The sequence below is a fragment of the Lates calcarifer genome, linkage group LG23, assembly GCF_001640805.2.
Source record: "Lates calcarifer isolate ASB-BC8 linkage group LG23, TLL_Latcal_v3, whole genome shotgun sequence".
In the NCBI taxonomy this organism is placed as follows: Eukaryota; Metazoa; Chordata; class Actinopteri; family Centropomidae; genus Lates; species Lates calcarifer.
The window spans coordinates 6,293,792-6,320,847 of record NC_066855.1 but is presented as its reverse complement, the minus strand read 5'-3'; the positions used below and the strand labels follow the sequence as shown (position 1 = coordinate 6,320,847).

The 27,056-nt window shown below is 41.1% G+C and overlaps 2 protein-coding genes and 1 non-coding gene across 4 annotated transcripts; all 3 read right to left on the bottom strand.

Annotated features, from left to right (window-relative positions):
* Positions 1-28: 28 nt before the first annotated feature.
* On the bottom strand, positions 29-12,656 carry polr3e (polymerase (RNA) III (DNA directed) polypeptide E). 2 transcript variants are annotated; one of them, XR_007809247.1, is made up of 22 exons: positions 12,491-12,656; positions 11,522-11,635; positions 10,509-10,559; positions 10,308-10,385; positions 10,103-10,218; positions 9,449-9,531; positions 9,025-9,132; positions 8,455-8,504; positions 8,236-8,355; positions 7,874-7,959; positions 7,609-7,653; positions 7,409-7,500; positions 6,881-7,001; positions 6,553-6,634; positions 6,346-6,405; positions 5,595-5,752; positions 5,378-5,439; positions 4,826-5,280; positions 2,268-2,345; positions 2,068-2,143; positions 1,552-1,674; positions 29-1,466 (listed from the first exon to the last, which is right to left on the bottom strand). XR_007809247.1 is itself a non-coding variant. In XM_018665372.2 (21 exons), the coding sequence occupies exons 2-21, from the start codon at positions 11,558-11,560 to the stop codon at positions 1,410-1,412; spliced, it is 2,064 nt and encodes a 687-aa protein (XP_018520888.1). In that variant the 5' UTR covers positions 11,561-11,635; positions 12,491-12,656; the 3' UTR covers positions 29-1,409. The 2 variants fall into 2 exon arrangements, 1 of the variants encoding a protein (XP_018520888.1); XM_018665372.2 differs by lacking the exon at positions 2,068-2,143.
* Positions 12,657-12,823: 167 nt separating this feature from the next.
* Positions 12,824-12,905, bottom strand: trnal-aag (transfer RNA leucine (anticodon AAG)). Its single transcript has one exon. It is a non-coding gene; the product is annotated as a tRNA-Leu (tRNA).
* A 498-nt stretch (positions 12,906-13,403) lies between these two features.
* On the bottom strand, positions 13,404-26,800 carry eef2k (eukaryotic elongation factor 2 kinase). The gene is given in 21 exon segments (XM_051066573.1): positions 13,404-13,978; positions 14,237-14,415; positions 14,564-14,688; positions 14,771-14,959; positions 16,223-16,354; positions 16,903-16,968; positions 17,143-17,199; positions 17,724-17,801; positions 18,358-18,372; positions 18,374-18,423; positions 18,537-18,735; positions 19,273-19,400; positions 19,536-19,668; positions 19,755-19,904; positions 20,142-20,313; positions 21,132-21,169; positions 21,278-21,338; positions 23,580-23,680; positions 25,039-25,098; positions 25,727-25,976; positions 26,529-26,800. Coding segments are annotated over 20 exon segments (2,292 nt in total). The 5' UTR covers position 25,976; positions 26,529-26,800; the 3' UTR covers positions 13,404-13,868.
* Positions 26,801-27,056: the final 256 nt, after the last annotated feature.

Below are 27,056 nucleotides of genomic sequence, written 5' to 3'. Positions count from 1 at the left end.
CTATAATAACAAAAAAACACCATACAAGTTGACATTACGATGTTTATTGAGCAAAGTAACAAACCAATGAAAAAAAAATCAACTGTCATTATTTGCTGATGTAGGAAATTCTAAATTTAGCCTGAAATGAATAACATGTTATCCATATTTAAGGTCTAAATATCTTTGAGTGTTTCAGAGGAAACTAAAAGCATCATTGTTCCTGTAATTCATCATATGAGTGGGTGGGAGTTTGTCCTGAATGCCTTGTGAGGCAGAGGCACTTTAGATGGAGGCTCAAGATAGCAGCACATGGCGATACACCAGCGTATCCATAGCAACAACTTTCCCCATCATCCAGACGATGGTCCAGTCCATAGACACATCCACATCTGTTCCACTTTGTACAACAAATTAAATCCCAACAGATTCATGACAAAACTTTATTTCCAATGACGTCGTTATAGGCTCTCATCAAAATCAGTCACTGGTTTCTCTCACAAAAGGAAAACCATTTGAAACTCTGAACATTCAACCAAGAAAAACTAATGTCAACATCAGCCATTTAGCTCACCCAAATTTTATATTTGACTGAATAATACAGAAACGTGGGAAGAGCCACATTTGATGTAGCAGTTTCCAGGTCCATGATTGCCAAAACATTGAATGATTTCAGTTTGCAACATGAGAATAAGGACATTTAAGGACTTTTTGTATCTTCTTTTTCCCTTTTGTTTCTGGTTTGTTGATTCATGCGTTCTCCCCAAGTGCTTTCACACGGTTTAATTAAACAATCACATTATCCATCCTTAAAGCTCACCCCTTTCATTTGTGTATTGAGGATAGAATAAATACTCTTCTCAGTTGATATTTCTTAACCAAGTCAGATCTAACACAATCCGTGAAGTTAATGGTTTAAGGTTTTCAACCCAAAAGGCCTTAAACAAAGTAAAACCATTTTTTTCTGGCAACATTTAATTAAGTAAAATGAAAGCACTCTGAGACGTAGTTGCTTTCCATAGTAAACGCCACTCTGTTCTGGTAAAAGTTCAATCAAACATGAGGTCATAAATTCAAAAATCTGCTGATAAACCGTATATGTATCTTGCTATTTCTTCATTTTTTTTAAATATTCATTATTTTCCCCTCTGATTCTCCAGCTGTCAGTGTGAGTATGTGAGGAGTTTGTATCCTTCGCGTCGCATCAGAGTGCTCACGTTAACGTCAGAAATGCTTCGGTTGAAACGAGAAAAGCTGCGTGTTCTGAGCAGAGCAGACGACTTACATCTTTGTCCTCCAGTCGCCCGCCCTCAGAGCTGGGCAAGCTGTGATTGGCTCTCTCATCCCTCTCTGACTGCCCTCCCACTGGACACCCGGGAGAGGATTTGATTGGCTGACGGTGACCGCAGAGGGGGGGCAGGATCTCAGTGTCAGGACTGTATCGTTCCCTTGAGGTACCACATCCCTGCATGGCTGATGCAGCACTCCTAGAACAACAAAGAACATGTTAGATCAGTGGGGGGGTGGGAAGCTCCTCAAAAAGATATATTGAAGTTTCGTCACTGATCTCACCTTGAGCAGCCGGTCGATGTCAGCTTTAGAGGCGTCTCCAAACTCCTGTGCCAGTCTGGTTTGTATGATGTTCCTCCGGATCCGGTAGTTCTTGGTGAACACGTCATACAGCAGCCGACGATGCTGCAGGTGGAAACACACCAAAGACTGAATTAGTTATATAATTGAAGTCGAATTTGAACCTAGAGCCAGCAGAAAATTAGACTTAGCTTAGCATAAACAGGGAAACAGGCTGGAAATAGCTACCCTGATTGTGTCCAAAGGTAACAGAATCTACCTAGCAATACCTCTGAAGCTCACTAATTAACATGTTACATATTGTTTATTTAATCTTTACAAAAACTGAAATGTTATTGTAACTCCCAGACATTACATGGCCCTACCACACTGCATTTACCTGAATGAATTAGTGAGCTTTAGAGGCATTGAAGCTAACCATCTGCTGTCTGTGTCTTTATAGATAGTGTACAGATAAGACAGAAAGCGAATAAAAATACATCACAAAATGTGTCCTACTTTTCTTCTCCATGTTGAGCTGCAGTGATACAACCAGCCAATCGTGGCCCACACTGAAACATGCTGCATGTGGTTTCTGAAAATGTGTGTGAAATTCAGTGTGATGGCTGGAGGCTTAGGCGTGATGTGTGGTTTATGGTACGTTTCAGCTGCAAATATCTGCATGTACGAGGGTATTATGACAAGAATGATGTGTTTACCTTGTCAAAGTCCTCTCCAGTTTCCCACAAGCCAAACACTTTCTGTTCATCGGGGGCTGCTGTGCTCTGAGCAGGAAACTTAAGTCAGAAGGAAAGAGCAAAGTTAGAAAAGCAACTGACCACAATGGTTACCAGTTCAAATCGCTAAACCCAAGTCTTGCTCTGTCCCCTCTCGAACATGCACACACAAGTAAAGAGTCTCAGTAGTCAGCAACTGCAAGGTTGTGTTTGGATTGGTATATGTATGTTTTTATAATAACCATAAAGTAGGAATGTTCATCAAAACCTTGACTCAAGCATGTCAGTGCCACTTTATGCAATAGTTTACAAATTATAGCAACGGAAAATTGCTTCCTTTCTCTTAGACCATGAGAAGGATCAACACTGAGCAGCCAGGATTAACCCTCCAGGCACAACTAACTGAATAAAAAAAATGATCTATGAACTCTCAGACACCTAGACAGTGTTGTGTACAGTAACATAAAAGTCACCAGATTCGAGATTGGCATGAGTTTGAATACAACCTCCTGGATTAACCCCACCCTGGGAAGTAATGAGCTTTGCTGTGAGGCTAATTATCTGTTGCATAACAAAGATGGCAGTCAGCCATTCCCTCCACCATGGCGGGTGAAATCCTCTCACGTCAAGGATACAGACTGGATAAGAGCTAAGCCTGGACAGGGCTGGTCCTGGCAGGAGACCTGGCTGCTTAAGAGGATGTGGCATAGGCCATGCAAGTCCCCCACCCTACGAGCAAACACCACACCAAGAAAAACACAGTCTGGAAAGCACACTGATAACAAGCCACATCTGACTATATTAAGCCTACAACCTTAGTCCAAACACAGAGGAGACACAAACAAGACTATAAACACACAGAGGTATCAGGTAGCTGCTGGAACTTCAGTGGAACCTGAGAACCACGTCTGCATCGCTTCAGTGGACCTGTTCCTTTACATGCAACAAAGAGCTCACGAGCAAAATGACCGTTAATGTCGTTATTTTGTGAGAGAAAACTGATAGCTGCATTTAAGCTGCCAGCGAGGAAACCCCGTTATTCAACACCCACAAGTAGTTTGAACTCAACAGCGAACAGAGCAACAGCAGCTCCTAATCCAGGACAAAGGGGGCAGTAATCTCTGTGCTTCAAAACCTGACATTCAGGTGAAACAGGCGACCACTTAGTTCTGCTTCCTCCTGAGATGTGGGTCTTTGGTCTGAGCCCATTTGAGCAAAAATTGAATGCAACTATTGATGTTTGACAGCAGGAGATATGTTTGAAAACTCGCTGCTCAGCAGGACAGGATGAGAGTGATTACTTCATTCTAGAGCATCAGAAACTACTTTATTGCTCAGTTATGTTCAGTTGCCCCACATTTCTCAGCAGGGGATGTGGTCACTGCACAGTTGCATCAGTGTCTTACTTCCTCCTGTTTTGATCTGTGTGCTGTCTGGTGCATGCCAATTTTGTTGCTTTTGTTTCTGGCATTTAGGTATTTAACTGTCAACAATATTTGTGTATGTTTATCTGATATATCATGAAAACTGACACCTTCTGACACCTTCAAGGAAATACTAATGAATGTTAATTTTCCTTACAGTTTTAAAAAAAACTGACTGACTAGTTGTTTTATCTCCTATCCGTATAAACAATTTTAGGGCTAAAAATAAACTATTTGATGCATTTGTCAGGAAAACCCCAATTCAACAACTCATTACACTGTGACGAAAGTGGTGACAGTGACGAAAATGAAGGCAGAGCAACACAAAACAGTGTGAGGCAGGGTAGTGCAACTTGTTTCTGTTGTCAGCATCGATAATCAGTTCCAGTGTCAGGTGATATACCGGTTTTTTCCTCCCTGGCAAGAGCCTGCGTGCCTATCGTGGGAAAGTGTGCAGCTAAAGCGGAAACTACTGCCGTTATGGCGAGTTAAGATTGGCTGACAACGCTGTTAGCAGTCCCGCAGGAGACACTCCATGGTGCAATAGGACTTCACAACTAAACTATGACCAAAACGTCAACTTTCCATCCATATAATTCAGGTACAACCTGAAACCAAATTCTTCACTGAACTGCCAGGATATATGCTATATAACAATATATGGTGATAGAGCATTTTATCCATATCAATCAACCTGTGACACACTAAATCTACTGCTTACTGTGCAAATGTTACGATACTCTAATTTGTTATTTCCTGCCTGAAAGCAATATAAAATTCTGTTTTGACACCTGTTAATCCTTCAAACTGAACTTCCAGGTTCATATTTACTTATCACTGATATCTTTTGCAACACACCCAAAACAATACAGCCAATTGCAGTGTTTGCAGATGACTAGCAGTCTGAACACAGCATTAACAGTGACAGGAGTATGCATTTCACTCAACTGCTGGGCTCATTTCATAAGAATGTGCTTAGACAACACATGATAGGGACAAAGACTGGGGGAAGGAAGGAAAATAGGAGCATCTAGTGTAAATGATAGTTAAACATCCAAAAACCTTGTGGATCCTTAATTTAGACCATAAAAGATGATTTCCTGCCTGAATACTCACAGGCACCATTATCTGTTTGCAGTTGCAGAGCAGCATGGCGTCCTGAAGCATGTGGTCCGAGATGGAATGGAAGACCTTCCGTCCCGCCGGCATGGAAGCCAAATGGAGGTTAAACAGCCTCTTTAACTCATTCAGCGTCAGTACAAAATGCTTCCTGAAAGTCTTTATCACAAAGTCCTGCAACTCCAGGGAAGGTGTGTTACCGTTAGTGTGATCGAAGCCAGGAGAGGTGGCACTAGGGTAACCGTTTACAGAACCATTGGGGATGGAAGAGGAGCAAGGGGGAGAGGAAGTGTCCATGGGCTCGTATTCCTTGTCGCTTAAGGGTTCCTGTTTGATGTGGATGCTGCTTCCTGCCCTTCTGGCGTCCAGGTCCTTCTGTAGGGACGACTGGTTTTCTTGCGCCCGCTCCTGAGCCATCTTCAGACGCTGCTCTCCGCTGACGTGGACAGGTTCTAGAAAACAGACATGAGCTTGAGTAAAGATCTCTGTTGAATATCGAATGTTTTACCAATACACAGTTGTCTGTTACAAATAGAAGTTGGCACACACCAGACTGAGGGGAATTCTTTGGCATGAAGTCTTCTTTAACAAAGTTAAAGACCTTTTCCAACCTTTAAAAAACAGAGACAAGAAATTCGGACAAATTAGTCCTGATAAAAAAATCAACTATCCTCCAAGACAAGACATTTAGCACCTCCATGACTGACAATAATACCCCAGTGAGATAGTAACACATTTTCCTCCTGCCTCTCTGAGTGTAACCTACTTGCTCTGGATGCCAAGCCACAGCATATGCTGCCTGTGGGCAACATCTGGGTGTTTCTTAATGAAGTCTACATCAGTAGGCAACATGAACTCCCAGCCCCGGTTTATCCGAGGTGTTGCCACATGCTCCAGGAACTCCTTCACATCCTCCGGAGGAAGCTGGTGGAGACAGGCGGAAAGGACTTGTTAGTTCTGTTTGCCTGAATGAGCTGAAACTGCGGCCTCAGGGTGACAGGAGCAAAGATAGAGTGTTCAAAGATGCTCCAGCTCCAAAGAAGCTACTCAGCATCTAAACAACCATGAAAGACTGTGGTCGCACTGAGCATCTCCCAGGTGGAGTTTTGTTTTGTCAAAATCTCATCAAGAGTCACCCTAGACTGTTCAGCTTTATTCTGTACCTGCACTTTTTCTGTAGTAGTATGCTAAATAACCAACCACCTGCACCAGTCTAAATACAGGTGATATTATCAAGGGAAACATCCTTACAAATATGTATGTAACATCCCATGGGACCAATTTTCTATGAAATGAGCCTCCAAGGCAGCATATATTCTGAGGCTGTGTGCATTAAACATTTCCAGTTTTACTGTTACTTCCAGTTTTCAAGAACTGCAGACACAGCAAAAATTTTAGCATTCTGGCCAAAGAGGGCTCTTTGATTAAGATGTACAGTTCAGAAAATTCTCTTTTGGGCCATCTTCAGTTATTACTAGTCAGGTAAAATATGGTATTTTGGTCATGTTGATCCTTACTTTGATGATGGATGCAATCTCCTTTCTCATCACAGAGCGCTCCAGAGTGAACCTCCACATCTGAAAAGGAACCAACAACTGAGTCAAAACCACACTGACAATACAAAACAAATGATCAGGCTTGAAACTGTCATTGGTTCAATTTTGAGTAGTTCTATAAAAAGGGAAAAGAATGAACAAAAAGAAAGAACAGTGACAGTAGCTCACCACAAAGTCCCTGCCACGACAGAGCACTTCAGCAGGGACACCACTGTGAGGACTGAAGGTGTTTTTAGGATACAGAACGTCACTGAGGAAAAAAAGAAGCATTAGTAAGCTGCCAGGCCAGTGGCTAATGTGGAAAAATTTAATTAATAAGAACACACAGGCTCTGTCACTGCACGTGCTCCTGATTTTAAGCTATAAATTCAATCTGTGACATTTGTCCTTAGAATAAAATCAGTCTACTCTGGACCAATGGATACAGTTTTCATACTTAATATACACGTAAAAGAGAATGGATTCTGTTAAAGCTGATAAAGCTGCCTGGACTCACCTCTTAACAACCCAGTTCCCCTGAACCAGCAGCGCCACCTGCTGGATGCAGCGCAAGACTGAGGTGGAGTCTGTGCCAGAGGCGAGGAGGCCCATCAGGTTAGCAAATGGCATCACCTTGACTGAAGATGAGAGAGGTTGTCAGAGGAAAAGGCAGCCAGTTTTACATGCTGTAAATGTGATGCAGTTCAATGTACTGAGTCAAAAGATATGGCAGGAAAGCAAAACCTTAAAAACTGACAGAGGGTGACTGTTACCCTAAGTCCAACCAAGAAAAAGGTCTGTCATTTAAATGCCACCATATAACATACAGTATGAGTGTAAACTGAAAACCAGCCTCTTGAAAACAACACTTGATGCACACATTACTGATGCTTTGCTGCCCCCATTTGGCACAAACAAAAACTGCATGGGAAATAATAAAATGGATTTAACAATGAATAAGAATTCACAAATTACTGGTTTCTGAAATGACATAAGCCTTACAAGACCTTTTCATTATATGACCAGTTTAAACATGTTAACCTACCATTCTTCATCAGGGTCTTGACTTGTTCTCCCAGCGGCAGAGTGCGGAGTTGAGCCATGGAAAGCACATTACTAGGACCGACAGGCTTCACACTAACAAACAGAAAAAACAGGAAGGAGATGATGGTAATGACTCATTTACTGAGCATTGGGCAGATTTAAAATCTAGGATCTTTCCTAAGAAATTTGAGGTATACTTACACTTTTTCCTCTGCAAGAGGGGGCATTAGCATCGCCAGGTACTCCCTGTAAAAATAAGAGACAGAGAGAGAGGTGAGCGGGTGAGGAGGAAAGCATTGGGGAATACATAAGAGCAAGGGAAACAGAATAATTGACTCAACAGTCCATGGTCATGGTACAAGATTTTTACATTTTAAAATTGTATCAACATAAGCCAGCATGAACAGAAAACAACCAGAATAATACCTCTGGTCCAAGTCAAAGTAATGAAATGCTTTATACTCACTTAGGAGTTTTAACCAATTCAGAGTTCTCTGAGGCATCCACCGACTGACAGAACAGGTACTGCCTTTCATGCTCTGAGCGACCATCCTGAATTTAAATCACATGACAAAGACAAAGCTGATGAGACTAACGCTTCATGACAAGATCTCCTGACAACAACGCAGCAAGAGACAGCTACAATACAAGTCAGCCAATGATTGGATGACATATCCAGGACTAAAATTAGAGCTCTAGCCTAGAATTACTAAACAACAGAAGGATGACATGATCAAACAGGGGAAAGTAGAAGCTCCAGTAAACGTTTAGTACACAAATTGTTACTGAACAGAGGAATGTGGCGTGCTATCAACATACACCCCCTACCTTGACACCGTGGTAGTGCAAGTGAACCCAGGGCTCCTCTGCCTGCTTCCTCTGGAGGAACTCATAGGATTGGATCCTCCTCTGTCGGGCTTGCTCCGACTCAGGACGAGCAAACCTCACCTGGAACACATGCAGGAAATTCATAAATAATGGGTTTACATGAGCATCACATAAAGTCCAAATGATCATGCGTTTACATATATGTGCACAGGTTCTCACCGTGATGGCCTTGGCTTCTTCCTCAGCTTCATCCTGAGAGGAGTCTCCACCTGCAGACAGAATATATCAGGTAAACTTTCAAAGGTGATGAAAGCATCGAACGCAACTGAATTAAAAAAATTGAGTAAAACTAAATTGATAAATATGGTGCCAAAACACATAATGTAAACTGAGCTGTAGGAGCTCAGGATTGCATCGATTATTCCCATGATCAATTAATATGCCAAATATTGTCTTGATTACTGGATTCATTTTGTCTATAAATATCAAAACATAGCAAAAAATGTCAATTAAATTATTCTAGATAGAAAGGCAGTGTCTTTAAATTTCTTGGTTTGTCTGAACAACACTTCAAAACCCAGAGGTATTCAGATTACAAAGATATAAGCAGCAAAAAAAAGCTGGACAGACAATTTCGCCATTTTTGATTAAAAATTATATATTTGTATATATTTATATGAGAATATAAATATAAAGACAAAAAAAATCCTAAATTTACAAAACAGTGGTTTACACAGATTTCTCTCATTTGTTAAATTTTGGGAGAAAAAACAAACAAATAAAAAACACCTTCATTGGCTGCCTCCCTCTCTCTGGTTTTGTTGTCAGCCTTGTCCAGGTAAGAGAAGCTGGGTCTCATCTGGAGGATTCCCGTCAGAGGTGTGACGTGAAGCTCGCCTATTGACATAAATAATAAAACAATCAGAAACCAAATCCTGGTTTTGATCTGATCTGTACTAATGCAGCAGTGGTTGAGTGTGTACTCATGTTAGTGTATCATGAAGTCGGTCATATTGACATGTTTGGTTATCTTCAACGCAAACACACACACAGCGTAACAAAACACTACAAGATAAGAAAGGTAACGCTGATCAGGATTCACATGGACTCTGCGAACACGAGTGACCTTTGTGTTGTGCAACACAGTTAGAAAAACCAAAACATAGGCATGGTGTTACAGTGGACTAAAGAACCACTGGCTATTAGATCAGACCTTTACGAAACACAGCAGCGGCGTATCTGGAGGTGTTGGTGGTGGCTTGGATGGAGGAGAAGGTTTGCTTGTCCATCATTTTCCTGGAAAACAAAAGTCAGCTGGTTAATTTTTCAGCTTCATTTCTAAAGAAAAGTTAAAAAAAACTTCACTTTAGAACAAAACTGCCAGTTTGTAGCTGTTCATGTAATATTCAAGAAATATTTTAACATTTCTTTTTTGTTGAGAATTAGATGAGAAGATGTAAATCTACAGCTGAGAGACAGCTTAGCTTAGTATAAAGACTGGAAAGAGAGAGACACAGCTAGCTTGGCTCTGTCCAAAGGTATTAAAATTGACCAGTATCTCTAAAGCACATTCATTAATACATTATGTTGTGTTTCTTAGCTCAAACGACAATTTGTGTTCTCTTAGAGTCTCCACTGGTTGATTGATCAGTCAGAGACTCCAGGAGGTTCTTGGTCATAGCAAAGACACAATTTCCCTGTTCCCAGTCTTAATTCTAAGCTAAGCTAACCAGCTGCTGGACGTAGCTTCATATTTAATGAACAAATAAGACAGTAGTATTGATCTTTTCATCTAAGTGTGCCAGATGTAAGAACAGACAGACAGTAACACAAAAAGAGCTTCGCTGAGGTTTAACAGCAGACATACGCTGAGTAGGTGTTGGTTTCGTCAAAAGCTGTGCCATCCACATTCAGAGCTATTTGCTCTCCCTTACTGCGACAGTAGTTTGGACTCATTGTGTTGATTGCCATTTCCAGCTCCACCTGTATACAGACAACACATTACAAACACTTTCAGTTTGAATTATTTTCTATACTGATGGGTTGAAAAGTAAGAAAAAATCCCTTTGTACCCTTTGCTGCTTGGGTTTGATCTTAGCCGTTAAGTGGTCGACATCATCATAGGTCATGGTGGATGGTCGGACAGGGTACTGTGTCAGAAAAAGCAGTGAATCAATCACAGTGCAGATTAAAAGAGTCAAGATTATTCAAGGGATCTGTTAACAAAGGGAGTAACACTCATTAGCATTAAATACAGCAAAGACAAACCTTACCTGGAAAAGATACAGTTTATCTGCAAGGCTTTTGGCAAGGTACACATCAATCTAAAAGAGACAGAAACATTGATCAAAGTCATACTCAAACTGATGTGAGGAACTGGTAGATGTTCCCTTTAAAGCAGCCTTTTCTACAAAGCCAATGCATGAATGTACATTTTTAATTTTGGGAACTTTTTAGAGGTGTCTGAGATTGTTTCTGAAGCTGTATGAGCTTGTGTGTGACTGCCTTTGTTTTGTTGTGTGTCCTTATTTCCTTTGCTGTGTCAAACCTCTCTTGATCTCATTAAAATTATCTTAAATAAATAAATGTTAGAAATACATGTAAAACCCCACATTAAAATTGAATAATTGTGTAGTATGGTGTACAAATTGATAATGATGATTGTGAATTGGCAGATAACCCAAGCTGAGGGCATATCTACCTGTAATCACCCTCCACACCCAAAATAATAAACTGTGTCAAAGGTCCTGTGTATTTAGAAATAACTCTTGTGGTTATCACACAGACGCTGGATGGATTAATTACAATTTTGAACAATTACATAATTAAACCCTTTCTGTCACAGAGGGACTGTTTTCAAAATACAATAGCCCGAGTGAGATGCTAAGAGGCTGGATTAACATGGTTTATATCCCTGCTAGGAACCAACAAACAAATTGACAAATGTCAACAAATCCCCCAACAATGCTTTGTTTGGTCTCTATATACCGTCTACTTTTCCGATCCTGGTTGGGCCCTCAGCAGCTAGATGCAAAACTTCTTATCATAAATACAAAATTTAACTTATGGCAACTTCCTATGTAGTTTTTAGCAAACATTTGCTAATGCAGTGAGTAGTGCGTTATTTGCAGATTAATACATAGTGAGTATTCCAGTTCCAGATAAACAATGATAATAATGAACACCCAGTGAAATGAGTGTGGCTCATTGCTGTGATAACAGGACAAAGTTACTGTGGCTTTGACTATCGCCAGCTATATTCTTTAACTTCAGCCTGTGGACATACCTCCTCTATAATGGGGTCATCATCATCCCCGCTGGCCATATTGATGTGAGCAAAGCGAGGAAGGGAGAGGAGATAAAACAGGAGGGGAGCGGCAGCAGATCTAAAAGATCCAACCTGGAAACAAAGACACTAAATTAAAGGGATTATTCTGCATTTCTATTCTACACACACACTCCCATTCCTGTTACCAAGTGGCTACACTCAGACAGGTAACAAAGAAAACAGGTGACAAGCAGGTGGAGCAGTGAACAGGAACAATGTGATCCAGTACACCAAGGTTACATCAGGGTTCATCATAATTTAGTCAGTGTGTTTCAGGGTGTCAGTCTTCAGGAAATCTGTGGTAGACGGGTTGTTTTTAATGAACCATTTCCAGAAGGTGAAAGCAGCAAAGTTAGTGGACAGGTAGGGTGCATGACCATTATCATGCACCCTGTCAAGTGATGCTATCACTAACATAGGTAAAACTCACATGATGCAACACAATGTAATCCATATTAAATGTCTATTTTTCACACAAACACTTTGTGACACACTGAGTCAACACCTAAGACGCCAAACAGCGATGTCAGAGTGGAATAAAACTTATTACAGATAATTATTCTTTAAAAAGAAGCACTAGTTTCTGACTACGTTAGCTTCGTTAGCAAACTAGCATCAAACCCTCCAGCCACTTGTCACAGGCCTGCGCTGCACTGCGAGCTAATTTTTAATTCCTGAATTAAAAATATACATCTATTAAAGAAAACAGGACAAATGTCAACAACCTCAACATTTTCCTTTCGTGTAAACAAATGTATAGTTACCACAACTTGCTAACATGCTGCACAAACTAGCCTAGCCAGGCAACTTTAGCCTAGCCTAGTATTAGCAAGGCTAGCCAGTCAAAATAGAACACAGTCAGTCATCAGGGCCTGATTTAACCCGTCTTTTCACCTAAACGGCATACACAACAGATTTAGCTCTCACCTGCACACTTCACTGTACACTATTAGCTATCTCATCCGTGTTAGGGCAGTCCAGAAATGCGGTGTGTTGAAGAGCAGTAGTCTAACTCTGGCTAACGCAGGTGGGGTTTGATGGTATCGGTACCATGTTGACTCTGCTCCACACAGACACGTGGGGAGGAGCCCGGGCCCATGATGCACAGCGACTCCGCTGTACAGTTATATTTTCTCTTTGTTTGTGTCCACTGTTTAAAAACAGTGTTTAAAAAATCACAGTGCAATATTGTATATGCGCTTAAATCCAGTCAGTTTATGGGTAATATACAATTCAACCACGGTCTGTACGAAAAGTTAATGGCAGCGGTGGGATTCGAACCCACGCCCCCGAAGAGACTGGAGCCTTAATCCAGCGCCTTAGACCGCTCGGCCACGCTACCTTGCTGAAGTATACTGTTCTGTCACACCTGTTATATCCTAAATATGGGTACATTTGTATATTTACCATGTATATTGTTGTGGTCATTTTGTGTCTCATTATAGCTGTTTTTAAATCTCTCTTAGACCTCTCGTCATTTTGAGTCTTTTAACTGAGATCTGAAAAGCTCTTCACAGCTATCAACCCCATAGACAATATGAACTGATCGGCGGGTAACGTGTCAAGTCCACTTTGCAATCTCTTATGTTTAAATACTGTATTAAAACAAATGGATTTCAGTTGAAACCCACTACAAAACTTCAAATAACAGATGTCAATTTGTTTTTTTGTTTTTTTACATTAACATAAATTCTGGATTAAAAAGAGGATTAACCACATCTTAATAAAAATAAATTGATGAGCTATAATAAATAAAGCATATTGAAGCATTTCTGTAATATTTTTTAAGGCATTTGGCCTTAGATATGATCAAGCTCAACAGGAAGGAATATTGACAATGTTTACCCATAAAAAGCAATGCAAACTTTATTTTGCAGTTTCATACTTCATGCATTGTTTACATACGTTCTTCCAACATAAGTGTGTTAACATCTGGGGCAAAATAGGTAAACCATTTTCTTCCTTTTTGTTCTGATTGTTCAGATCTTCTCTCATACAGCAACAGTCACTTAGCCAGAGGGCAATCAGGGACAGGAAATTAAAGAATGACTAGCTTCACAAACAGCAGGAAGACCAGAAACCTGGAGATGTAAAAGCCTGATCTTAGCAGGCTGAACACACACGCACACACCCACAGCTAAAGCACCAATAGCAAAAAATGCATTCAACATTTTGTAAAAAAAAAAAAAAAATGTAAACTGTAACCATTCAGGTTGTATCCTGAATGTATAAAAAATTAGCCTGGCTATCAGTCAGACACATGAACTCCCGTGGCCTTTTTCGTGCAACAAATGTGCATCCAGAATCACTCCTCCATCAGCGCCCAGGCCTCTTCAGCTTTCATGTAGTACTGGTTAGCCAACCTGCCTTTCATGGCCGCCATGGCAGCTTCAGCTGCTTCTGTAAACAGATCACCTGCAGGGGTGGGGGGGGATAATAAGAGAGGTGAGGATGAATGAAGTGATGGTATTTGCATCAGTTAATGGCCTTTCATGAAGTAAACACAAACAAATGCAGTGAGAATAATTTTTTTCTTGTTGTTGGCAAGGATAAAAAATAGAGTCCCCAACAATAGTCAAAAGACTGACTGACAGTGAGGTATGCCTTTAAGATTTAAAGGTGTACTCTATATATAAATACGGTGAGGATTATTAAGCCAGTGTGGAGTCGAACCTGCTCTCTGTGGCTCTGCTGTGAGGTTGTAGCCTCCCACTTGATACATCTCTGCCTCTCTAGCCAGCAGCAGGTAGCGAGGCTCATCCTGAGTCCCATCAAACTCTCCCCCCTCGTCATAGTCTGTCATGTTCAACGCAGTGTCGTACCAGTGAATTGCTTCTGTCCAGTCCTGCTTTCTGGTTAAATTAAGGATAAAAAGCAAGATTTCACAAACCTACGTCAAATAAAACAGACACACAAAAAAAAAACCTTCAGCTTCACATTTATCCTGTCCTCAACGTTCCAGCAGGGGGCATTATAATCATGACTTAAACCTTCACTGACCTGTCAGCTGACAGATTGACTCCTGTATCGAAGGCTCTGGCCACTATAATCATAGAAGATCTGTCTCCTGCTTCAGCAGCCTGCAGGAGATACTTGAAACCTCTCATCCTGTTTCCTGCATTATCCTGTCAACAACACAAAAAAGTCAGAATACAAGGCTTCACACAAAACAAAGTCAAATCAGCTATAGAATAAACTGTGTGGTACCTCCAGCTCCATGTCTGGCAGTATGTGATGAGGCAGCTGCAGACAGCACTGCCCCAAGGCAACAATAGCCTCCAGCTCTCCACACAGGGCAGCTCTCTCCAGGTGGAACATGGCCGAGTCCTGATCCCACTGCTCGTCCTTCTCACAGAAACGACCGGCTTCGTGGTACCGCACCATCGCCAGGTGGACCTGGGCACGAAGAAGGAGATCCAGAATATGTTTGTCACACGAAACTATTGTATTAAAATGCAACAATATGCAACGTGCAATGTGTCCACACAGTTCACAGTGTTAAAAATGACAAAATAAGTTATGCTCAAAAAGTCAGCATCTTTATTAAAAAACATTTGAGCTCACAAAAACATTTTGAGGTCTCTTTATGGAGCTTGATGTATGTATGTTTCATATATATTCATATTACATTCTGTGAAAACTTTAAAGGTGTAACCTCTTAAATTACTGAGTGCGCACCACTGCATTAGGAACTGCTGCTCATTTACTTTTTTATTACATTTTGTATGGAAAACTATTTGACCTCTGGTAAACTGGTTCTCACTAATCAATCAGTCTTCACTGTATATATTGGTTGTATATAATTGTCACTTACATGTGTTCACAAGTACCCTGAGAATATTTTTATATTTTCTTTATTCTTTTTCAGTCTGTGTATGCATCTAGTTATGTTCTTTTACTTTAGACATAGATTTGAGATTCATATTGACTGCGTGTTAGCACTCAACACTATGGGCCATTTTGTTTTCAAATTAATTATCTACTTCAGAAATGTCATGTGTCGTCTCATCACTGTTGTCTATTGTTAAAGTAAAACCTGTATAAATAGTTAGTTAATCATTTATTCATTCTCTGCTTCTGTGCCTTGATGAGAGTAGATGAGGAATCTTAAGTGAGACCAGATGTTCTGTGTCATCACAATGCAGAGGCTCCTTTCTAATATTATCTCTGGCATGTGGTCAGCGCATGTTAGTGAGTGAACAGCTCGTGGCTTCTTGCCAGCTGATTGAAATCTGATACTTGTTGGGCAGCAAGCCAATTATGTTCTTTTTCTTTGCTCCTCTATAAAGTGTGTTATAAAGTGTTTACAGGCATTTTCCACCATATTATACTGTATATATGTGGTTGTCAAGGCAGAATTAAACAAGAGTCCAGATAACAAGTTTAGTTCTGTTTTGTTACCAAGCACCTGCAAAAAAAAAATGTATGGACGTGAGAGTGCTCCCCGATGAATCCCATTTCTTGTGTGCTAACTGCTAAAACAGTTTACTACACAGACATTCATATAGCATACAGTTTATTCTCCTTTTTGACTGTCAAGACTGAAACCATCTGTGTATGCTGGTGGAAATTGAATTTCTAATCCTGCTGTGTATCCATTATCTTCACTAAAATCAAATCAACCAGTTTCTACAGTTTCTAGGAGTCGTTTTTTCCCACCTTTCCGAGGACTGACTGACCAATCTTCTTCTGCAGCAGGGTGTTGAGTCGCTCCACCTCGGTGGCCACACATGACGGCCGGTGGAAGTGAGCACGAGACGAGTGGTAGAAGCTCCACTTCTCCTCTGTGAGCTGGAGCGGACATGAAGAAGAAAGGGGAAAAAAGGGAGAATGTAACCGTCTGTTCGTCTACACAATGATCAGAAAATAAATTATGTGATGAAAAAAAATCCCCCAAAAAATCACACTCTGCTCTCAGGGGTGTACCCGTCCAGAAAAGTCTGCTTTAATATTCAATAACAGAGATCAGCCTTGTGCTCAGAGCCTGGAGGAGTACACCCCTGTGGGCCTGTCACTCAGTGAATGCAAAATCATGTAAAGCATGGGAACAGGAGCGCACACACAAAGTTATTATGGCGAGAATCATCAGCAGAGTGGTGAAACAGAGATAGATGGTGTTTCGGTTCCAAATGTCATTTTCAGTTTCTCTGTATTTTGCTTTTTTCAGTCTGTTTTTATATTCACCAAACTAAATAAGAGCGCTGTGGACATGGATACAACAGCAGTGGCTGCTCTGATCTTATTTTGAAAATCATGCTTGATACATTTTTGGCAAAGATAAAGCTTTATAACAATAAGACTGCACAGCCTGGCTCATAAGCCCGCATGCAAGTAATCACCCATTCGTTGTCAGGAGTGTGTGTATTTAGGTTTGCAGAGACTCTTGGAGGAGCTACCATCTTCCTCTGGTGAGGGAATACAAAGAGCAGGAGGAGCTGGATTAGAGGAACTTATTTCATTGTTAAAGAAGTGATGAGGGAAGAAAAAGGGGAAAAGACAAAGTGAAGACAGGATGAGTTATTAGATTATGACTGAGGTGAGGATGACGTTTACACACTGATGTCTCTACGTTTATTTACCCGTCTGACACTGTCCTCATCCGACTCGGAATAATGTCTGTGGTATCGATGATGGGCCTATGTGATGACACAACATGCATTATAAACTACTGTCAGAATCTAACACTTATCTACACTTAATGTGGAAAAGAAGAGGAAATATTAACAGACTAACAGTTACTCAGAAAACTGAAGGATAAAGAGGAGCGAACGACATACAGCAACAAGGAAAGTCAGGTACTGTATGTCAGTGTGTTAAAAACAAATGTTTAAAGTTTGTACAGATAATATGCCAGGGTATGTTTACAAATGTGTCTAAAATAGAATTATACTTATATGTCTAAACATAAGAATACATTATTCAAATAACTTTTAAAATACATTGTATGAGCTTATATGTATACTTGGTAAATATGAGACATCCACAAATGCTTTACTTGGTCATTGTTTCTTTAAAGGTCAGCTGAGGAAGGTGTGTCTGAGCTGTTTATGTCAATAATTAAGTGCTGTCTCTGTCCATTATCTGACTGACTGCTAAAAAATAATCCTGGAAATCGTCTGACTGACAAAGCATCAAAGCAGGGTCAAATGGAAGTCTTTACCCCGTCTACGTGGTCATTTGGATCGCCTTCGCTCCTCCTCTCGCTGGGGTATCCGCTGTCACCGCCGCTGTCAGATTCCTACAGAATGAATTTTATTTTTTTTTTAAGTCAGTGTAGTGACTCAGTCAGGTGAGTACAACTCAAAGCTGACGACTTATGACTCAGACCAGACTAGGACTTAGGGCTCAACCATCTGAGAGTTTTCAGTCATGTCTAGAATATTATAACTGTGGACATAAAATACAACAGCAGCTGTTTACAGTGCAGTTAAACAAACTCAAGTTCTAGGTATGCATATGTAGTCAGTTTAAATTCAGGGCAGGAAGGGCAGACTCTAAATACAATGAATAACTACTGCAGAACATATGTGGGCCATGAATATGAACAAAAGATGGGGTTTGCTTTCAAGAAAATCTTCAGGATTACACCAATGTTTTATCCTGAAAATAATAATAAGTTCTAGTTTATAGGTACAAAAAAAGATTTGGGATTTACATTCAAGCATCGAACTCTTGGTACTTTACATGGATGTACTGTAGTGAACAATTTAGTAATTAGAGTATATTTGTAAATGTAACAATGTGTATTATTTTTCGGTGCTTTTTGGAGTCATGTTCACTGAGTTGTTACTCACCTTGTGTTCACCTTGTGCTGTTATTGTTGAGTCTTTCATGTTCATTCATTCCAGTAAAAGATAAGCCTGTTAAAATATAGAGATAAGACAGGACTATTAACAATATGGATGCCATGCTTAACTACATGAAATTTACTATTATAAATGTGCAGAATGTAGCAATGTGTTCATGCACGCACCAATAGGTGATTTGCCCGCAAATCCAGGTGTGGCTAGTGGGGAGCAGGGGACCGAGTCCACGTCGCTCATGCTCTCATCTACAGATGAAGTCTCAGACAGGCGGGATAACAGCGGAGGTGCCCGACTTGCCGACATGGTACGAACACGAGGGGAACCGCAAGGCTCCTCACAACCCCTCAGCACCGTCTGGGCCGACTTCTAAAATAAAACAGGGAATTTTTCTTGAGAAAACTGTTGCAGCAGGCGGCAGGATGACCAGAATTTAAAGAGGATAAAGATAAAGGCAAAGCAAGGTAAGTTGATTTATAAATCACCTTTCAGACAAATTAAAGACATTGAATTGCATTTAAAAGACAATAAAAACAGAAACAAAAGCAAAAGCAAGTGAATAAGTAAAGATTAAAAAGAAGATACGCATTTAATTTATTGGAAAGCCGCAGCAAAAATAATGTTTTAAACCCAGCCCACATTTAAATGAGCTGACAGTTTTAGCAAAAAAAAAATTTCTCACAGGAAATATGTTTCCAAATCAGGGGACAACAGCCACAATCATGCCTAAATATGACAACTGTGATTCTTATTACTAATTCTTAGAAACATTCTTCCCCATTTTATTTATTGTTATTATTATTGTCGTTTTATGAACTTTCAAGGATATTTTTTATCCTAACTCAGCGCTGACTTCTGGCCCTGGCTGACACTAGATTTATTATTATCAAAATGCTGAAAAATTACAAGCAGTTTGTTGGTGCAGTCCAGCTGAGACTTCTCTGCAGGTGAGAGGTCAAAAGGCGTCAGGCCCATACTCTTACAGATCTTGTTACACAGGTGAGAGTGGAAGAACAGCGCCATGCCTCGCACACCTGGAACACAGGTATGATGATCAAGATGCTGTATTTTCTTCAGCATCTGTCAAAAATCTTATCACAGGTTTTCACGTTCACTTGATCCTTTTAGTCTTAAACTGATATGTTAGAGTGTGACATGTGAAACCAAACCTAGATTTCCGTCTCCAAAGTCGGTCCCCGTCTCTGTGTGAATCTGAGGGTCAGTGTAGAGATCTCCGACACCCTGGATGTCCACCACGATCAGCTGGTGTCCCGACCGCTCAAAGCTGAAGTGACTGAAAGCCTGACGGACACAAAAGGGAACGAATGATGAGGGTTAAGAGATCGCTGGCTGAATATGAGTCAAGATCCAAGGTAGGCGTCACCCACCTGCGGGGTAAGTCTGATGTTGTCGTCCCTGACGAAGCCGGAGTTGGAGTTATATTTGATGTATTTGCCCTCGATGTAATGCTCCAGGTGGAAGAGAGGTTTACCTGGTCTGTTTGTCATCTCCACCACACACATCTGCATGATGTCCACCTGAGGTTTAGAGAGAGAGGCATTTTTTCACTATTTTTTAATATTTCACAGACCAAATTAATCAAAACAAAATCTTAATAATGACAACAATCATTAGTTGCAGCCCTAAATCTAAGATTTAAATATTTTCCATCATAAAAATAAGAAGGATTAGCCATGTGATGGATTATAACAGATTTTATCCAAATATGTCTGGTCCCATTAGAAAGTCAGCACATGTAAATGTTTGTCCCATACCTGTTTGGGCGGTCGGTGGCGGTTATATTCCTCTCCCCAGAGTTTGGCCTCCATCTGCAGCCTGACGTCCTCAAAGTAAACGTCTCTGTCCACCGTCTCCATGTAACGTTTAGCTACATAGTTAGATGCCGACTTCCAGTTGCTGCTGTGGGAGAAATTAGAAAGCTTCTTCCTGGAGGGAAAGGAAATAAGAGTTAGATATTACAGTAGAGAGCAGCATTCGAATGACATGTATTCACAGTAAATTACTGAAACTGCGCCTAGAGCTAGGACACTTTATTAAAAAGGACGTCTAAAGCCATTTTTGATTGTAACATCAACTGGCACTGATCTCAGATGTGCCCTGGCTCAGAAAGAAAAACTGCTCAAAAGCCGCACATATACAAATCCTTAAGGAAAAACAAACCACATTGCAGATGTAGAGATTTTCTGTTTTTAGGGCCCAACTTGTTTGGGCTTGTAGGGGCGGGGGGGGTTATTCTCAGGCTTGGGGTTTTGTCAGAGAGGAATTTTTCCGTGGGATACTGCAAACGGCAAACAGTTGAAATAGGGGAGTTGTTGATGTATGCCTCCCTTTTACATTTCCCACATAACTAAGGATTAAACATTGACAATCAGACTATTATCCCTTTTCTCTTTCATTCTGCAATGTCATGCAGAGGACAAAACAGAGCGGAGCGGTGCTCACAACATACGCTCAACATCCAGGGAATCAACACTGAGATAAAAGTTAAAAATAAAGCCGCAGAGCCATCATGGAAGACTTTACAGAGCAGCGCAATGCTCTCAGTACCATCTATTCTCCTGAGTAGGAGCAAGAAATGTGAGGAATGTGGACCTGCACCGCTTAAAGGCTACAATCTCAGGGCACTATCCTCCTCCTGCTTTGTTTACACTGAGACTTAGATTACATCAGCCTCTGTTACTAGACCCTGAGGACAATGACTGCTGGATGAGAACTGAGAAATTCAGACAAATATTTCAACTTACGTTCTGAAGCACTCCCTCATCGCCCCTTTCCCAAACGGCTGTGAGAAACCAGGGGAAATATATCAGACAACAAATGAGAGACAGCAGTTCTATCTTGTGTACATGTGTGTTTTAATTATTGGCAAGACAGTGATATTTCTAAATACCTGAGAGGCCATCTTGATGTGGACCTCGTCTTGAACCCATTCTCCTGTGATGGCATTGTACCTGTGAAGAGGAACAGTGAATAAGTCAAGAGAAGATGAGTTATATTTATCATGCTCACTTAAAGGTCTCTCTCTAAAAATGATCAATGCCCTTTAAATCTTCATCAAATGAATTCTACTTAATCACATGGAAAAGTTTGGTTTTTAGCCACAGTAGCAGATAAGCAGCGTCTGCCTGTTGACTGGTTGGGGTTTTTGTTTTCTAACTTTTCATGAGTAGAATAAGCCGAAGAGAAAGAAAATAATGAGCTCACTCAATAATAACAAAAACCTTTAGTTGCAGCCCAATTTCTATTAATATAAGTAAATGTACTACAGCTCTGTAAAACAATGACTCTATTCAAGCAGCATAGCAGTGAGGCTTTCCATCTGTGTTTTACCTCACAGAGCAGACTCTGTGGGGAGGAAAAGGTCATCTGCATTTGTTTCCCACCTGTTACATTACAAATCACTCACACTGACCTCTCCGCAACACTGAGCTGGCTACACTTCTGAGGACTCAATTGTCATACAGTCATTTACCAAGCACAATAAGACACAAACTCTTACTTACTTAAGTTGCTTGGTTACTAAAAGAGAACAAACACTTTTCAGTCTTGTAAGCCAACTTACTCTTTGCCCTCTGTGAGGGAGTTTGCCTGTCAACAGCCCACTATCAAGTCTTATCATGGAGGTACATAAAACATCTAGTTTCCTCTCTATGGAAAAACAACAAGGAGAGAAGAATGATTCAGAGGATGTGTGTCCTGTTTCCAAAGAAAGACCAGGCCCATTTCTTTTAGGTCTGAAGGTTAAAGGACTGAATATAGTTAGGTAACGACTCATAAAGTCACTATGGTGATACAAATTAGGTGAACACCCCGTATGTCTAGGTCAGTGTGTCTGTTTGACTTGGCGGGGTGTGTGTTCTGAGTTAATAAATACTTTATGAACTGTAGCTGCAGCTGCAAGTCTTCACAGCTGAAACCTGAGTGCTTTTAAACTACAAACTCAGTATTGAGCTTCTCTTGCCCACAAGCACTGTATCCACATACAAGCAGCACTCTGCTCCATGACCAAAATCTAACCATCACTCTTTTTCTTCCAAGAAACTGTTTTAAGCCTGGGAACGCACTGTACCGTGACTCTCATTCCATTAAGTTCATACTACGGGGGCATAGGGGAGGGAAAGTGGAGTGAGGTTACTAGTGGGTAAAATTAGCACATGAAAAAAGAATTGGAGGGCAAATCCCAGCTCCTGAAAATCCCTCCTCTCTCTGTAGACAAGCCCCAGATCTGTGTGTTATGTAACAAGCCTAAGACACTTCCACACACACACACACACACACACACACACAGGCAAACAAATCCATTTTCCTCTTGCTTTTCTGCCCACACCCACCTAATTCTGTGCCGCTGCCTTAATATAACACTGCCTCCACCATGTCTGAGAACTGTGTGATAGGTGTGTGCATTAATGTGCTGGAAATAATATCTAGGCGGACACTCGTTATCCCACCCACATTATGAGATGATAAAAAGAACTGGAGGGGCAAAGGGACATCAATGCTTTATGTGTCCAGTGAAAGGGCCAGTAATGTTTGTCAACAGTTAAGATTAGCACCACTGACCGAGATAGGAGCCAACTGTGAAGTCTGCTGCCACACAAGTTCAGGTTCAGGCTAACATCACTTTTACAATTATAACCAGACTCTAAGCTCTGTGATGCGTTTTAGTGTCTTTACGCTGGCTGTTAAACTTCACTGTCTTTACTCTCATTAGCAGTGTTGCATTGTTGGCAGTTGTTTTCAGTTGTTGTTTTCAGTGTTAAAGCTCTGATAAACCTACTGTACACAACCTGTCATCAAGAAATGCAGATTTAATTCAAATTTCAAGCTCTCCTCTAACATGAGAATGACCACTTAAATCTATTTAAATTTGTCTCAGCATGTCATCACCCTGTGAGATGTTATCAGGAATTTACTGTAATGTTTGTGGTTTTAAAACATTTGTGACCACACCGCACCACCCATACGACAACCAGCCTTTTTCACAGCAGACATTTTGACTTGTCACGGTAGGAAAAGCACAGGAGTAATTAACATTAAAAACAACTGCATTCCATTTGGGCAAGCTAGTTCACTTAGTGGGACACTCTGAACTGAGCCACTGTTAACGTCATTTGTCCCACACAATCAAAATGTCTGCTGTGAAAAGGTCAGTTACTGCTGCTGATTTTACAGCGACACACATTTATTGATACCTGTAACGGATGCAGGGTTCAGTCTCGATGTCCTCCAGATGAAACTGTGCCCAGGGGTCGGGCATGGCCCTGGCCTTTTCAATCGCATGTTTCCATGTCTCCTGTCACAATAAAGAAACACGTTTTATTAGCTGGCATTATATAGAGGAACAGTCATTTTCCAAAACAGATTAGCCAGAATACAGAGAAAAAAAGAGGAGAAGCTGCTCAATGCAAGAACTGTGAAATTTAATTTGTGCCCATTTTGTGCTTTTACTGCACAACAGTCACCTTCAGTCTCTAAGTGCCTATACTGTGTTTTTTGCATTGTACAGCTTCCCCTCATCCTTTTACTCAGCTGCAGTGCAGATCATTTATCAACAAAACTAAGGGACACACCAATGTAAACTAGAGCCTGCTCAAAGGATGACACTTCTTTAGTTTGTGACAGTATGCAAATCAGGGTGAAAGGAGGAAGGAGGGGAAAAAATTAAAACCAGGAAGGAAACACGCAATCATTCAAATAACATGGAAATCTACCTGATTAATGAACTGATGATGAATTAATACACTGGAGTTTAGTATGAAGCAGGCTTGCAATAAATGTTTTAGCTGGTGTTGAACCAAGGTCTCCTAATCATTAATAACTTTAATAATTCACTGATACCTCAAAATGGATTTGATCGCCATGTTGTTCCATGACCATTTGCAGTTCTGCTATTTTCAAAAAATAACTTTCCCAGTAGGACCCATGAATCAAGTGTCACTAGTAATCCAAGCCTGCCAAAGTAACCCAAGCTCTGACCCGCCCTGTACTGCACAGCCCCACGTCCTCCTCGTATACTGGTCACTGTCCTGCAGGCATTCTAGACATGTTTATATTTAGAGCCAAGGATTTACATCAAGAGAAACATATACATCTGCTTGCAAGGAGGAGCAGACGACATCTCACATCAGTCCTCGTTCATCTGGAGGTACGAGGTCTGACGTGTCATAAGAAACATCACAGCCTGGTAACAAGACTTTAGGATCAAATGGTAGGGTAATGAAACGCACCCCCATGCTCAGGATACAATTTAACTACAATTTCTCTCTGAGATTTTTGTCATCTTCTAAAATTAATTTTAAAGGAGCAGTACCTTTGATCATATCAAATAAGCTTCCTGAAACTTCCTGAGCTTCCTCAAGAGTCATTTTGTAAAATAACAATAGAACATTTCCAGTGTTTGTTAGTGATTTCAGTAAAGGAATATACTCTGAAGGAAGGGAAGATGCATTGATTGGGATACACATAATATCACCATAGAGAAAGGGGGAAGTGAGAGTAGCTGAAGAGTATGTTGCTGCAAAAATAAAAGGACATTCAAATACAGTGAAAGAAAAGGACAGTAAATTACAGAGTGGAGTTGGGAGGGGGGAGGCGTAGATGGTCGCTGGTGAAGAGGGAGAAGAGAAAGATATAATTTAATCTATAACATACCCGTGCGCTCTCAGACAAAACCCTGTACGACCGAGGTTCTGCCACTGTTTCTGTTTCGCTCTATACAGAAAGGTGAAGAAAACGGATGGCTTTTCATTATTACACAGAATTATTTCAAATAACATTAAGTGATGTTAGAAGCTTTAAACAACAACACTGAACAAAAAAAAAAAAAAAAAAAAAAAAAAGGCCATTCATGCCTGCAGTTGGCTGGTGCACAGTGGCTCCGCTAAAGAGCAGTGCCCCCATGAATCGAGCCTTTATACTTTATACTCTCTGCTAGTCTGGAGAAAGCCAGACCCATGTTTACGTGCAATGTAATGTACAGTACAACACCCTCTGGTACTTCCTGTTCCTGTCAGCGAGTTGATTTAAGAGGTGGCTGACCAGCTTCCCACATCAGTAAACAGACATTCACATACAGATAAATAACACACATGCTTGCTTGTGTGTGTGCAGGCGTTCACAGATCACCTCTCCTTATAAGGCAAAGAGCTGTTCTCACAGCAGATTGCAGAACTAGAGTATTTATGTTGATGCCTGACCTCAACACACTGTACGTTGTCACTTTATATTGAGCACCACTAAACAATCCTCTAGTGCCTGACTTTAACATTTGCAAATGCTTTTCGCCTTACTACAGATTTGGCTGTCATCCTGCATCATGTTGCCGGGGGCAACAGCTCACCTTGTACATGAAGTTGCTCTTGGGAAGAGAGTTTGACAGCTGCCGAGTGTAAACCAGATTCTTCAGGTAGTGGCAGATTTCTTTGGCAGAGTCGTCCAGGATGGGGCAGATGATGTGGTCGTCGTCATCGTCATCACTGGCGTTGGCATCACTCAGGGAGGATGCCCGCTGGTGGGGGGCGCTTCTCTGGACAGGGGGTCTCTTGGCACTGCCCTCCTCCTCCATGCTGAACATCAGTTCGTCCTCCATGCTGTTTTGTTGACAGGGGAGGAAACAGGAGTGTGAGTGGAAAGCTGAGCCACATGATCTGTGGTAGCCATGTTACTACGTGTACACAACAACCCTGCATCATGGCTGCACAACTGTGCATCTTCTGCCATATGAGAGAAAGTTATCGGTGTTATCTTAGAAGTGGCTGCAGCATGACATCTACATCATCATGCTGCACATAAAAGTGAAGTCAATCCAAATATATAAGATAATAAAAATAACGTGGATTTCAGCAATAAATGGTGAGCATCAGCACGCAAAAGCAGTTTATCTCATTACACTATGTATCTGGGAGCACTAGTCTGTTCAGCTGCAGTCACAGGCATTGTATTTACATTTCGAAAGTGACAGCTGGCTGGTGGAGAGGATTTAAAATACTAGCACAGTACATGAGGTGCCTGAACTCCCGCTGGTACAGAGTGCTCCCATTCAAATCACACAGAGGCAGGTGTTAATGTAGATTATCCTGTGTGCTGTAGTAGCTTTAGTCCGGGTAATGATGTTAGATGCACGTATTAAATAAAGAACCAACCTTATATCCGGTGGCACAGACACCTTTTCACTTTATCTTGACAGACTTTGACAATGTATCCAGCCGCCTCGGTCTTCTTCCGTCTCTCAGTTTCAGTTCTAAACAAACAGGACTGCAGCAGCTGTAGTTAAAGTCTCCTCCCAGACCAAACCCGACCAGATGGGGTCTGTCCTGGTCCTCCAACGTATCCTGAAGGTCCGGGGACGTGCCTGGCAGCGGCCTGTCGTTCTTGTACCCGTCCACCACGGCGGTGTGGGCCCACAGCACGTAGCCTACAACAGTGTTCTCTGACGGCCACGTCCCCGCCTCCTGCTGCCTTCACGGCTATCGTAAATATAACACTTGAATGTTATACAGGAGAGGAGTCTGTCGAGGTGCAAGAAAAGAAAATAATCAGAAGATTAATTCACAGTTAATGATCTGATGATCAGTAATTGTAGTCTTTTAGTTCCACCTCAGACAACAACATTAAAATACCGCTAATACATCAATGCACGAGAAATAATTTAACAATAATTAAACATTTAA

Coding starts and splice junctions, on each gene's coding strand:
- polr3e (XM_018665372.2), bottom strand. CDS start 11,560: ATGGCCAGCGGGGATGATGATGACCCCATTATAGAGGAG. Junction 8,505..9,024: donor GAGGGAGGCAGCCAATGAAG/GTGTTTTTTATT, acceptor TTCTGTCTGCAG/GTGGAGACTCCTCTCAGGAT. Junction 2,346..4,825: donor GCAAACAGATAATGGTGCCT/GTGAGTATTCAG, acceptor TTCTGACTTAAG/TTTCCTGCTCAGAGCACAGC.